This window comes from Manis javanica, chromosome 11 (genome assembly GCF_040802235.1).
Source record: "Manis javanica isolate MJ-LG chromosome 11, MJ_LKY, whole genome shotgun sequence".
NCBI classification, from domain to species: domain Eukaryota; kingdom Metazoa; phylum Chordata; class Mammalia; order Pholidota; family Manidae; genus Manis; species Manis javanica.
In genome coordinates this window covers 558573-571155 of record NC_133166.1, presented here as the reverse complement: position 1 = coordinate 571155, position 12583 = coordinate 558573, and the positions used below count along the sequence as shown (strand labels likewise).

The following is a 12583-nucleotide window of genomic DNA, read 5'->3' as shown; positions in this document are numbered from 1 at the left end:
ATCCACACATAATTGCAAGTTATAATTCTCAAATGGTTTGTTGTGAATTATAAATTGTCATAGCTTATCAAAAACACACATCTTGCAACTGCCACTGATTACTAATGTCAAGTCATCTGTATATTCACCTCCTTCTGCAAATGAATCAGGCTATCTACAAACCCCTTTGTGTGTCATTAGGCATTTTTGTCTGTTATAATATTCTGCCATGTTTAACAAGGAAGACACAGGAAGAACAGATATAAAATCAGGCCGGATATAGCTAGAAGCCAGTGCCTTCCTGCTTCCCATTTATCTTTCAAACAGCCTGTCTAATGTGTTAATAGCCCTCTTATCTGTTTTAAGCTTTTTCACCTGGGAATTTCTGGTTTGGCTGGTCAGGTGTTGTTTTCTGCCTGGTACTTCCAGTATACCCTTATAGCACCACTAATAGCATCTGGATCTGTCCTTATTTAGATCATAAGGAAGTTTCTAGAATCTTCATACCCTTGGTCTCATGATTGGAAATAAAAATGAAAATAACTTAGTAAAACTTACAATTTATTTTTTCAATTCTAGTTTTGTTCTTCTAGAACACTCTGTTTTGCATTTTCTCCCTTCCCTCTCTTCCCAAGGAGACAATTTTACATTTCCACATACCTTTCCTCATATTGCATCACCTTTAGTGTCATGTAACATGTGTTATGAAACAGGCATTTTATTTTTTTGAGCCTAACTAAATTTTGACTACCAATTTCTCCTCTGGCTAAATTTGTACCCTGGAGCAAATTGCTTTAATTCCCTAAATTTTGTCATTTGGAAAAGGGGAATAATAATGGCTCTTGAAAGGATTAATTAATTCATAATTATTAGAATAAAATTATAAAATTTGTAATTATAGTAAGTTAATTAATAATGACTCTTGGTAGGATTAATTGAGGTATTCTTTCCCTTTTGTCCACCAATCCCTGAAATCTAATGTTCTAATGAATGGTTTGAATGAGTTGGATTGGGAGACTGGCCTTAAGGAAGAGGTTGACTGGACCTTCTGGAGGTCATGCTGCAGAGATTTCTGGGCCAGTGGGTGAGCAAGAATGGAGCTCAGAAGTAGCCTCTATCCTGGTGCTTTTAGAGGCCCAAAGAAGAGCATGTATGACTTTTTTTCTTTTGCTTTCTGTTTAAAACTCCAGGAGGAGGGATGAAAAAGATCTAGAAAAAGTAACGAGAGGAGGAAAGAAAGTTGTAATTCAAGAAAGAGTGAGAAAGAGAGGGAAAGCAAATCTTCCAAGACAAGAAGGATCATAGGATATTATGAAAGAAAATGATTATTTCAGAAAGATTCACAATCCCTGTCCCTAAATCATCAGCTGTTTTTATTTTTCCTGGGTTTTCATCACATGAATTGTCTTTTGTGGTTGCAACCTCAGCAAAATAAAGTTTTTGTTCTCTGGCAAGACTAATATATAATCCCGACGTCAATCTGCCCTTTTAGATTGTTTTCCACATTAACTATTCATGACCAAAATAACTAAGTCTAGCTTGTGTCTATCTTGAGTCTCATGATTTTGGTTGTGGAAACCCTGCAGAATAAATCAAGTTAGCATGTGTCTTCTGGACTACAGTAACGTTGAATCAGGCCAGAAGAAACGCATTTGCTCTCTCCATAGACGATTTAAATCCCTCATTCACCAGATTGCTGCATCCCTTTGGACTGGCTGGCTCTCCATAGCAGAGGCTGGAGTTGAGCAATAATCGGAACGCGGCCGCTGGCGGCACGCGTCCCCTTGGGCCAGCAGGGGGCGTGCGGGCTCCAAGGGCACCGGCCCGAGCAGCCAGGGGGCGTGGTTCTGCATCCTTGATGGACAGCTAAGGATGCGGGCGACGATGAGGTAATAGAGCCGGAGCGAGGGGGGCGTCGGGGTGCGGACTAGTGTGTGCGAATGTGAGTGTGGGGGTGCGTGCACGAGCCGGAGACGCTGCAGGTCTCGAAGCTGGCACTGCGGACATTGACCACGCTGCTTTAAAACAAATAAGAAAATACCATTTCTTGGGGGGAGGCTGCAGAGTTGCGGCCGGGTAACAGCTGCGGTCCCAGGGCCGTGTGATGGCGGGTCGCTTTTCGGCGTCTAAGGACTGGGGGAACCCCGGCAGACGCGGGTTTGTCTCGGCGCCCCGCTCGGGAGGGCCGCTTCCTTGTGGAGGCGACTGAGCAGAGACACAGGGAGGGCGAGCTCTCGCCCGGGCGGCGGAGGTGGGGCGGGAGGGGAGAGGGGAGGAGAGCCTGGCGTGCCATTCCTGGCGCGAGCGCGCGGCCAGATCCCACCCCGGCGTCTGCAGAGCCCGAGGCGCAACTGGTGTGCGGGTCTGGTCCTCGCCTCGCCGTCAGCCCCACCTCGTGGCCGCCGGGGCTCCCCTCCCCGCCGGGTGGCTTTGCAAGGCGGGGGCCTGTTTGCAGAGAGCCGGGCATTTGCATGAAGCGGCTCGACCCCCCGGCGCAGCGGCAGCAGCGGCTAAGCCCGGCGGCGGCGCGCGGTCGGAGCCAGGCGGCCCCGGTCTCCGGGCCCCGGTGGATGCGCGGCTGGGGAGTGGCCCATGGGCCCGAGCTGAGGCTGCCCGGGGCGGCAGGGCGCGGGGCGGGGAGCGCGGTCGAGGCCCGGAGGCGGCGGCGCAGGAGGAAGCGGAGGAGGACGGGCGCGCCGGGCCCGGGAGGCAGGCAGCGCAGCGCCGCCGCAGCCCCGGGCTCGTCATGCTCCTGGCCTCGGCCGTGGTGGTCTGGGAATGGCTGAACGAGCACGGCCGCTGGCGTCCCTACAGCCCGGCCGTGAGCCACCACATCGAGGCGGTGGTCCGCGCCGGCCCGCGCGTTGGGGGCAGCGTGGTGCTGGGCCAGGTGGACAGCCGGCTCGCGCCCTACATCATCGACCTGCAGTCCATGAACCAGTTCCGCCAGGACACGGGTAAGCCAGCCGCCCCTGCCCCGCCCGCGCCCACCTCCGCTCCCTGCCCGAGATCTCCCACTTTGAGAGCCCGGGGCTACCCAGTCCGCGCCTCCGCGCAGCGGTGTCACCAAGAGGTGGTCGTGGAAGGGGCGCTTTACACCCCACGATCCTCTTAAGATTCTGCGTGCAGTGAACGTGCGTGCAAGTAGTGTCAGTGTTCTGATTATACTCACCGAGCTTCAGCCCAGCCCTAGGAACCCTCCCACCTTGGGCCCCTTTTAAGCGCGTGGTGGCCCCAAGTCCTCCCATGTGGAATTCGGGGGCCTCCCCAGTCCACAGACAGTCCATACTCCTAGGCTCATCCCTCACACACTGGCCGACCCTGCTCTGCTTCAGGCACCCCTGGGCCTGCCACAGGTCCCCCTCATCACCCACCGCTGCCTCGGCGCCCTGTGGGGGATGCCTTCCTACCGCTGGGCCCCGGGGGTGGGGACTGGCGGGAGGAAGAAGGGATTCCCTGGAGGCTCTGTCTGTAGTCTGGTGTGGGAAGGGCCGGGCCTGCCTGCGAGGAGAGACTGGAGTTGCGGGATTCCAGGGCACTAAGCACCCTGGACGCTGTGGCACTGGCGGTGCCGCGGCTGGGGCGCTCCAAGCGCCTAAGCAACAGGCCAGAGCAGATGGAGAGCGGCGGGGAGGGGAGGGCCAGGTTCGGGAATGCCGGCAGGGGCGCCGCGCCCCTAGTCTGCGGAGGAGGCAGATTCCGAAGGAGATACTGTCTCCACGTCCTCCCAAAACTGTCCCCCCTGAGAGGCACTGTGCCCTCCCAGAGCACTAAACCCCTATCTTTTCGTGAGAACCTAGGTGCCCCTGTGGCCACCCCAATCCCACTTCCCAGCTGGCCAGTCTTTCCAGGTCCCAGTAAGGAGGAGAGCCTGCAGGGAGGTCTGGGTGGCCCGTGGTTGGTGGGAGGGGTAGAGCAGAGGTTTGTCTCTTTCCTTGGCCTGGGGTGTTCAGGCGTGATTGAAGACCTAGGACACATCTGTCTTGCAGCAGTGTCCACGGACATGGGGGCTTATTTCTGGAATTCTGGCTGGGCTTTGCCAAGAGTGTGACCAAAAGCCTGGAGAGGCAGGTGTTGTGGGGAGGGACTCGAGGGGATGGCTGGGGGAATCCCAGAGGGTCAGAGAACAGCTGTTGGAGCAGGGCATCTCAGCCTCCCTGGAAAGCCCCCACATCCTGTGCGCTAATTAGGATTGTCATGGGAAAGGAGATCTTTCCACCCTCGTGTCCTCATCTTTAGTCATAACTCCCAACAACCTCTTTGCCAAGGACTCTGCAGACACTGGCTGACTGAGTAAAGCTTTCGGAGGAAAGGATTTCCAAAGTGTTGGCATCTGGAGGGGCTTAAACCTTGGTGGGAAGGGGGCTAGGAGAGGCCAGAGGGAGAATGTGGGGATATTGAGGAGGATTAAATGTGGCTGAGGGGAAGGGACAGAATGTCATTGTGCAAGTTGGACTGCGGTTGCAGAGGTGAAGGTGGAGGCGCCAGCAGTAGTGGGTGGTGTGCAGGAGGGTAAGGGAGCTGAGCCCTGGAGGTGGGACCTGAGAGACAAGCAGTGCAAACACTGGGAATTCCTGTCTTGCTAAGAATAAACCGGCAGGTATTAGCGTTTCTACTTCAGACTAAATCTTTGCAAATCTGGAGAAACACGTTGGTGACGTAAAGTCCCAGCCCCAGCCCCACAAGTGGACAGGGGGCAGCTTAGTCAGTGTTCAGTGGTATTTAAGACCGGCATGACGAGTCATGTCTCGAAGCACCCTGTCTACAGAGATGAACTTCTGGGGAAAACTGGGTTGAAGGGCAGAAACTACCTCTCTTAGGTCTGACTGCTCTGCCCTGAAGACAGGTTGACCACTGCCTTTGGTTAGCAATTTAGTCTGAGGCCCGGGCTCCTCAGATTTTAGACTGGAGACAGAGAGCTGGCCCTGGAGTCTTTTGAAGATGGCCTCAGAGTGTGTTTTACAATGTTTGTCTGTCTTTGAGGCGCGAGATACATGCTTTGCTTTCATCCACTCATTTTAATGGTCAGTTGGTCAGTGTGTACCAAGTGCCTCCCTTCTTGGTGCCAGGCCCTCCACTGGGTGTGGAAGCCACTGGGCTGAATTCCCAGGAATGCTGGGTCTGTCAGAGAGCTTGTTAAAGTAGAATAGCATCTCCGGGTTTCTGGGCTCGGAGCCCCCTCCGCTGCTGCTTCCTCTCAATATAGCTCATTGATGAGACCGTGACATGGTAGGAACTTTAAACCACCGGCTCCCAGGCAACCTCAGCCAAGCCCTGGCAATGTTTAATTAAATTACCCACCATCCCAAGCCACATTTGAAGCTGGGAACCAGAAACATCCCCCAAACAAAGGAGAGCTGGAAGTCCCCTGCCTAGAGGCAATTCCTCTCTTTTTTGTTGCCTCCCCTATGTAGGGACATTTCCTGACATGAGAGCTTTGTTTTTTCAGAAGTTGCCTGCCCCCCTGCCAGTGAGTCCTCAGAGTCTCCTCTCCCCCCTGGGCTCTGACCTCATCCAGCCTGTCTCCAGGGAGATGGCCAGGAGGTTGCAGATACCCTCTGCCCACCTCTATTTGCGCTGGGCCCTGCTTCTCTATGCTTCTTTTGAGTCAGCTTGTCTGCATTCTCCCCTGGTCTGCTCCAGGCATTTTGTGCTAGAGAATCTGGAAGAAGGGAAGAGATGGGGCGAGATAGAGAGGACAGGGTCTTGGCTGCTTCCCAAAGCCTTGGCTGGGTTCTCTCCACCTGCGCTACCTTGATGGAATGACCATTTTCTGGTGTGCAGCAGTGAGTGCTGAACTTCAGCGTCCCTTCCCCCCCGCCCCCCCCCACCCCCGTGCCTTTCAGTGCATGGGGTGGCTGCCTATCCCAGGCCCGAGCTACAGGAGAGAGAGAGAGGAAGACCCGGGCTGGGAGGGGGGAGACATGGCTCAGGCGGCTCTTGTTCCAGACTCACTGGCTTACTGTGTGACCTTAAGCAAGTCTTAGCTGCTCAGACCTCATTTTCCCCTGTAGAATGAAGAGCAGCTTTACATTCCTTCTGGCTCCTTGATTCCCGTCACGCAGATCAGATGGGCAGATGAATGGGACTGGCTCCTGCATTTGCTTGCCAGTGGCATGGCATGAGGGAAGGGCCTTTCCAGCTCAAGTTTTTTTTCTCTGCAACTATTGCCTCTTTCGTGTCTTTAATGTGGTGAGAAGGGTCAGATGGAGAGAGATTGAAGGGTTTGACGGAAGCTGATTTGTAGCCACCCCACCCCTGCAATACCCTCTGCCCTGTGTGAGCTCTGGAGTGGAGGAGGCAGGGGTCTTAAGGGCCATGTGGCCGTTACAGCCTGGGGGATGTGCCAGGCACATTGCACACATTATCTTGTTTAATCCTCACAACAGTGGTGTGAAGGACCTATTGTTCCCATTTTGTAGGAAAGGACACAAGTTGGAAGTGATCGGGCTGTTCAAAGTTTTACAGCTAGTCAGTGGCAGAGCTGAGATTGCAAATCAAATGCCCTGCCCTCTACTCCTTCATTTGATGAATGCTTAGAGAGCACGGACTGGGTGAGGCCCCTGTTGCAGGCATGTGGGACACAGCCATTACGAACACCCAAATCCTTGCCCTCATAGGACATTCTGCTGGGGACGGGGGGTGCAGGTAAGAGGGGCCTGCCATTTCTCGGTACAGTGTATGCTCCAACACAGTTGGCTTGGATGGGGTTGAAACGCCCTAGAGGGCTTGGCTCATGCCTGGTAGCTTCACATTTCCCAGGAGCCAAACCCCTCGTGTGCTTTGGAGAGCAGGTGTCTGAGTTCAGGAAAAACTCATTCTCCTTCTCCATCCCTAGTCTATGAACATCCTTTATCTCTATCCCATTTTTGTTAGTGCTTCTCAGAACCAGTTGGGTTTCCTCAGGGCTAGTGCACTCAGGGGAGGGTGGTCTCTGAAAATAATCAGCTAACGCAATCCCACCAACTCTCTTTCCCACAACTGTGGCTCTGAAGTCTGCCTTCTGTGTCTGATGAACCAGCTAGGGCTGAGCTAACTTGGCATCTTTCCCTCCCTCCAAAAACCAGCTCTTCCTCTTAACACCCCTCTCCTGTGAATCGTGCACCATTTTACCACTTGCCCATGGTCCAGGCCTCCGCATTCTTTGATTCATTCTGTTGTTGAGAGTCTTATTGGGTACTCCTTCTGTACAGCCATGGAGACTGTGTCACCCAGGCTTTGAAACTTCAGTGTGCAAGATGGAAGCTCAGGGCGGTTGTTCACATGCAGATTCCCAGGCCCAGACCCTGGAGATGCTGACCCCCTAGGCCTGCACAGCATTACTGATCTGTACCCTGGGAGATTCAGGGCAGGTGATTCTGGACCTCTCTTGGCAAGCAGTCAGCGACTCATGGTCGAATCCTACCCATGTCCCCTATGTGGGGTCCCTCAGTCTCTCACTTTTCATTTTCACTGCCAACACCCTCGTTACTTCTCACTTGGAACTAATTAACAGAGCAGCTCTGGTCTTGTTACTTCTCTCTCACAAACTTCACCAGCAGCTCATTGCCTATAAATAAAACCCATAGTGGCCTGGTGGGCAGACCGCCTGTGCCCTGGCTCTAACAGAGCTTTCCACATTCATCTTCCTCTGTGCCTGGTATTTTCCTCTGCTGCTGACACACAGATATCCTTTTAGCCTCATGTATTTCTCCCCCAACCCCCCAGCTATTCACAAGTCCCTTCTACTGAAATGCCCCCTGTGCCATTTCTTGCCTATGGAAATTCCCCTCCTGCAGTTCCTATGTTGGTTGTCATTCCATTCATCCATTTCCTGAAATGATCTCCAAACCATAATTACTTCATTTATTCAACTGACAGGTATTAACCCCCAGGACATGCCAGGACCAAATGCGTGGGAGTCCAGTGAAGGGAGACGGAGAGTCATCTCATGAATCACACAAAGATATATGTAATGTCCAAGATAAATGCTATTTAAAAAACAAAACAAAAACGAAAGGAGGGAATGGGAACTTGCCCTGGTCAGGGTAGCCCAGAAAGGCTTTCTTGAGGAAATGAGCTGAACTCTGAATGAAGAGGATGCCAGAGTGTTTGCGGGGGAGAGACCAGCGTTGAGAAAAACCCTAGAGAGGGGAAGCATGGCCATGGGGAGGAGCCGAAGGAGGCCGGTGTGGTGGAAATGTGGGCAGGGTGAACTAGGTGTGAGAGGGCTGCAGAGGTGGGTGGCCGGAGGGGATCTCCCTCCTGCCCTAGGGGAAGTCATGGACTGGATCTAAGCTTGGAGGAAGACATGTGGTCAGGTTTTCTGCCAACATGCCTTCTGTTCATATTCTGTGCCTTCTTGTGGCATATTCTGCCTCATAAATAGTCATTCGCACGCTCATCTTGTTTTAGACTGAGCTGCTCGAGGAGTGCCTGAATTCCTCATAGCAGCCAGGGGGTCCTCGGCAATATGTGATAAATGACTACCCGCCCAAGTCGCCAGGAGTCTTCCATCACAGTGTGTTTGTGGAGCCCTCCTTCCTGCCGGCGCTGCCTGAGGCGCCAGAGTACCAAAGGGCTCTACAGGGCTGGCTCTGCCTCCTCTCAAGACACCTGTGTGACAAATGCTGAGACCCGGGACACATCGGGAACCAGCAGCTATGCACCCCAGACTTCCTGAGGGTGGAGCCGGACTGGAGGACATTTCCAGAAATGGATGGCAGAGGGTGTAGGACCTGAATGAGACGGACAATTTTGCTGGGTAGATGTCAAAGGAAAGCATTTTGGTAGAGGGGCCCAGGAAGTGCACCTGCCAGTCAGGATGGAGGAAAATACAGGCCACAGAGGAAGGTAAGCTCGGAAAGGTATGTGAGAGCCAGGACATAGTTTCTAGAGCTTTCTGGGGCAAGTCTCAGGCATTTCTGGGATTGGTAACACTGTTGTAAAAAAGGCCCTTTAGGCGCACTTGTGCGATTGGATCAACAGCACTGTCCCTGTTGCTCTGGGGAGAATATGAGATAGTGTCATGTAAGCTCTCTAAACTTAATTTCCTCATTTCCAAAAGGTGTTTCATAGGATTACCACGAAGATCACATGGGAGGGAATAGGTAAAGGAGCTTTCTAAATAATAAAGATTATGTAAAGAGGCATAGAGAAACTCTCCCTCTCTCTTCTTCCCCACCCCCCTATACACACACAGACCGCATCCTCTGAGCTAAACTTTCCCTGTGACTTTCCATCCTGCTTTGACACGTAATAGAAAACAAATCACAGTAAAAATCAGCAACTTTTACTGAGCTCTTGCCATGTGTGTGATTTTAGGTGTACTATACTCATTCCTTCATTTAATCCTCAAATCCACTCTGGGAAGCAGTTACCCAGGACCCACACTGATGAGGAAACTCAGGCTTCATCGTGGAGCTGGAAGGGCTGGGCCCTCCGCTGCTGGGTCCAAGGCCTGGGTTCTTCGCTGCCCAGCAAGCTGCCTATCTAGGAAGGAGATGCAGGCAACCCCGGGAACTGTTGCCCACCCCCCTTCTTCCTCCTCTGGTCCTGCTGCTCCCAAGTCCCCCAGCAGAGGTCTGGGTGCTGAATAGGGGATTGTTCTGCTTCTCCCTCCAGCCTCTGAATGTTGATGTTTTGGGTCATTAAGGGGCTTGGAGATGGGGTGGGGGGCAGGTTATGACCCTGGCAAAGGCCTGAATGGCCATTGTTCCTTTTCTTCTTTTCTTCCCCCCTTGAATGGGATTCTGTCCTCAGTCTTGGTGTCTCCCTCTGGGTTGGAGGAGGGGATGGGTCAGAGGCCGGATGGAGGGGAGCCTTTTCCCACCAGCTCTGATGGATAGAGCTTAAGCTGACAGATGCCTAGATTCCTGCACCCTTGGAACCCTCCCCGGCTTCCCCACCCTGTCTTGAGCCTTCAGCTTTGATACTAATAACTATGAAATGAGCCCTGGCTGGGTATGGGTCTGAATTCCGGTTTTGGGTGTGCAGGAGAGAAAGAGGCAACAGGTATAGGCTTAGTTTTCCCTTCTGGTCCTGAAGGTTCATTTCTGGTGCACTGTTCCCCTGGATGCACAATAACCCTGGTCTCTTCCCTGTCCCGAGTGAGACTAAACATTAGGACAACCCTATCTTTAGGTTTTAGATTCGAACTTCTAAGAAAGACATTAGGTAAATAGAAAATTATTCTTATGATCATTATTATTGATGTTGTTGTAAGATTTCATGCTGGGAAACAGGAGAGAGTTTTCTCACCCTGATTTTCCATTTTTGCACCACATGCATAAAGGTACAGAGAGCCCCCCCAGTCACCACTGAGCCTGGGAATCCTTCCTGGGTGGAGGCAGGGTCTTGCTCTGTCTTCTGGACGTCCGAGTCCCTGTGTTCTTTTCCTCTGTAGCCCTCAGGGCAGGGGCATTCAGAGGGGCAGGGGAGAAGGGATATGATATTTATGAGCACCTACCATGTGTAAGGGCTTTCTTTATATGCCTTAGTGCAAATTAAAACACATGTGGGAAATCCAGGATCTGGCATATCTAAATACCTATTTGTTGAATCAGTATGTGGGTCACAGTTAATTTTCACAAAAATTCTGCAAAGGAGTTGCTACTTTGTTTCTCAGGGGAGAAAAGGAGGCTGAGGAGCTCTTTATTTGCTAGGGAGTGAACGAATTTGGCTACAAACCAAGATCTCCCAACTGCAAACCAGGAGGTGCTCTTTCTGGTCCCACGCACTGCCCCCCACATCCTTCACCTGTAACTCATCGGCCTCCACCCTTGTGTGACTGTAGACTCCTGACAGGCAGGAATGCGTCTCATTGCTCGGGATATCTCAACAGGCAATCTAGTGCTCAGGCACACAGTAGGACTCCTTTAGTGTTTGCCTGTTAATGGAACACAGTTCAGTTTCATTCACTGCTGACTCTGACTCTCCTCTGTCCCACGCTGGCAGGGACCCTCCGCCCAGTTCGCCGCAACTACTACGACCCGTCGTCGGCCCCCGGGAAGGGCGTGGTGTGGGAGTGGGAGAACGACAGTGGTTCTTGGACGCCCTATGACATGGAGGTGGGCATCACCATCCAGCACGCCTATGAGAAGCAGCACGCTTGGATCGACCTCACCTCGATCGGCTTCAGCTACGTCATTGACTTCAGCAGCATGGGCCAGATCAACCGGCAGACCCAGCGCCAGCGCCGCGTCCGCCGGCGTCTCGATCTCATCTACCCCATGGTCACGGGCACCTTGCCCAAGGCTCAGTCCTGGCCAGCCAGCCCCGGACCGGCCGCCTCGCCCCCCGCCCCGCCCTGCCCCTGCCCTCAGTGCGTCCTGGTGATGAGTGTCAAGGCGGCCGTGGTCAACGGGAGCGCTGGGCCCCTGCAGCCCCCGGCGGCCCGCAGGAACGTGCCCCCATCCGCAGCCGTCAAGCTGCCCCCACCGCCAGGCCCTGGGGCCAAGCCGCTGGACAGCACGGGCACCATTCGAGGCCCAGTGAAGACGATCCCATCGCAGGGGATCCGGAGACAAGCCTCCAGCACACCGGCAGGAGTGGCCATGGGCTCTCCTGCCAGTCCCTCAGGAGCCAACAGCAAGCCGGGAAGGGTGGCCCTGGCGACCTTAAATCGCACCAACCTGCAGCGACTGGCCATTGCCCAGTCCCGGGTGCTGATCGCCTCTGGGTAGGTCCTTCCACAGCTGCCTCCGAGCATTTACTCACCGCGGGCATAGGGCATGGTTGACCTTCTGGGCTGCGGATAAGGGGGTGCTGCCAGGACTAGAGCTCCTGGTCATCTTGTCCTGACCTCTGGCTGCAGGTGAAAAGCAGCAAGGTCTGATGGATAAGGGTGGGTTTGGCCTTTGGGGCCCAACTGGTGTGGAATCCAAGTGAGGCTTTGCCTTAGCCCTGTGATCTGGGGCAGGCGCACGTCACGGAGCCTCCCTCTGTAAGTGCCGGCAGTGATGTTCACGTCAGCGTTGCTGTGGGGATGAAGGGAGATGATGCATACTAAGTAGTAACAGGCAAGGTTACCTGGGCCCCCACCGTGTTTCAGTTTGGGGGCTTTATCACTTCATTTTATCCTTCCAGCAACTCTATGAAGTAGGCATGATCCCATTTTGCTCCTGAAGAAATCAGGTTCACTTGTTCAAGGGCACACATAGCTAATCATTAGCTGAGGCCAGGGTCCAAACTTCAGGAGGTCTGATGCCAGAGCCAGACTTCTTATGCAGCTGGGCTGCTTCCCTGTCGGGCACACAGCACAGGGCCCAGCATACAGTAGGTGCCAAATGAGGGTTAGTCCCCTTTCTCTGGGCTCCCTGGAAGCTGGAGGGGTGACTCCAGATTGGAATAACAGCCCGTATTTATGAGTGTTTGCTGTGTGCTGCTCAGTTATTCTGTGACAACCTGGTGACGTTCTAGGTTCTGTGATTACTGCTTTCTAGGATCTTGGTTCCCTGATCAGAAAACGGAAGAGACCCAGGTCCATGTGGTGTCCACATCCTTCGCCTGCCAGCCCCTGATTTCTTGTGAAACTGGCCTCTCACCCTGCCTGATCTTCCCTCTCTCCAGAGGGACCTGGCCCTGCCTGTGGCTCCTGAGGGCAAAGTTAGGTGGGACACATGGG

The 12583-nt window shown here is 53.4% G+C and overlaps 1 protein-coding gene across 5 annotated transcripts in view; it reads left to right on the top strand.

The window, feature by feature from the left end:
* The first annotated feature begins 1807 nt into the window (after positions 1 to 1807).
* Positions 1808 to 12583, top strand: part of DTX4 (deltex E3 ubiquitin ligase 4) — a 34096-nt gene continuing 23320 nt past the window's right edge. For 4 of the 5 annotated variants that reach the window (XR_001850016.3, XR_012122483.1, XR_001850018.3 and 1 more), the window contains exons 1-2: positions 2280 to 2936; positions 10915 to 11638. Coding sequence is in view for 2 of the 5 variants with exons in the window: in XM_017641419.3 (XP_017496908.1) it covers positions 2726 to 2936; positions 10915 to 11638 (935 nt within the window). In the remaining 3 variants the exon portion in view is untranslated. Of the gene's footprint in view, positions 1869 to 2279; positions 2937 to 10914; positions 11639 to 12583 lie in introns of those variants that run through there. The other variant, XM_073215783.1, reaches the window with a different exon arrangement.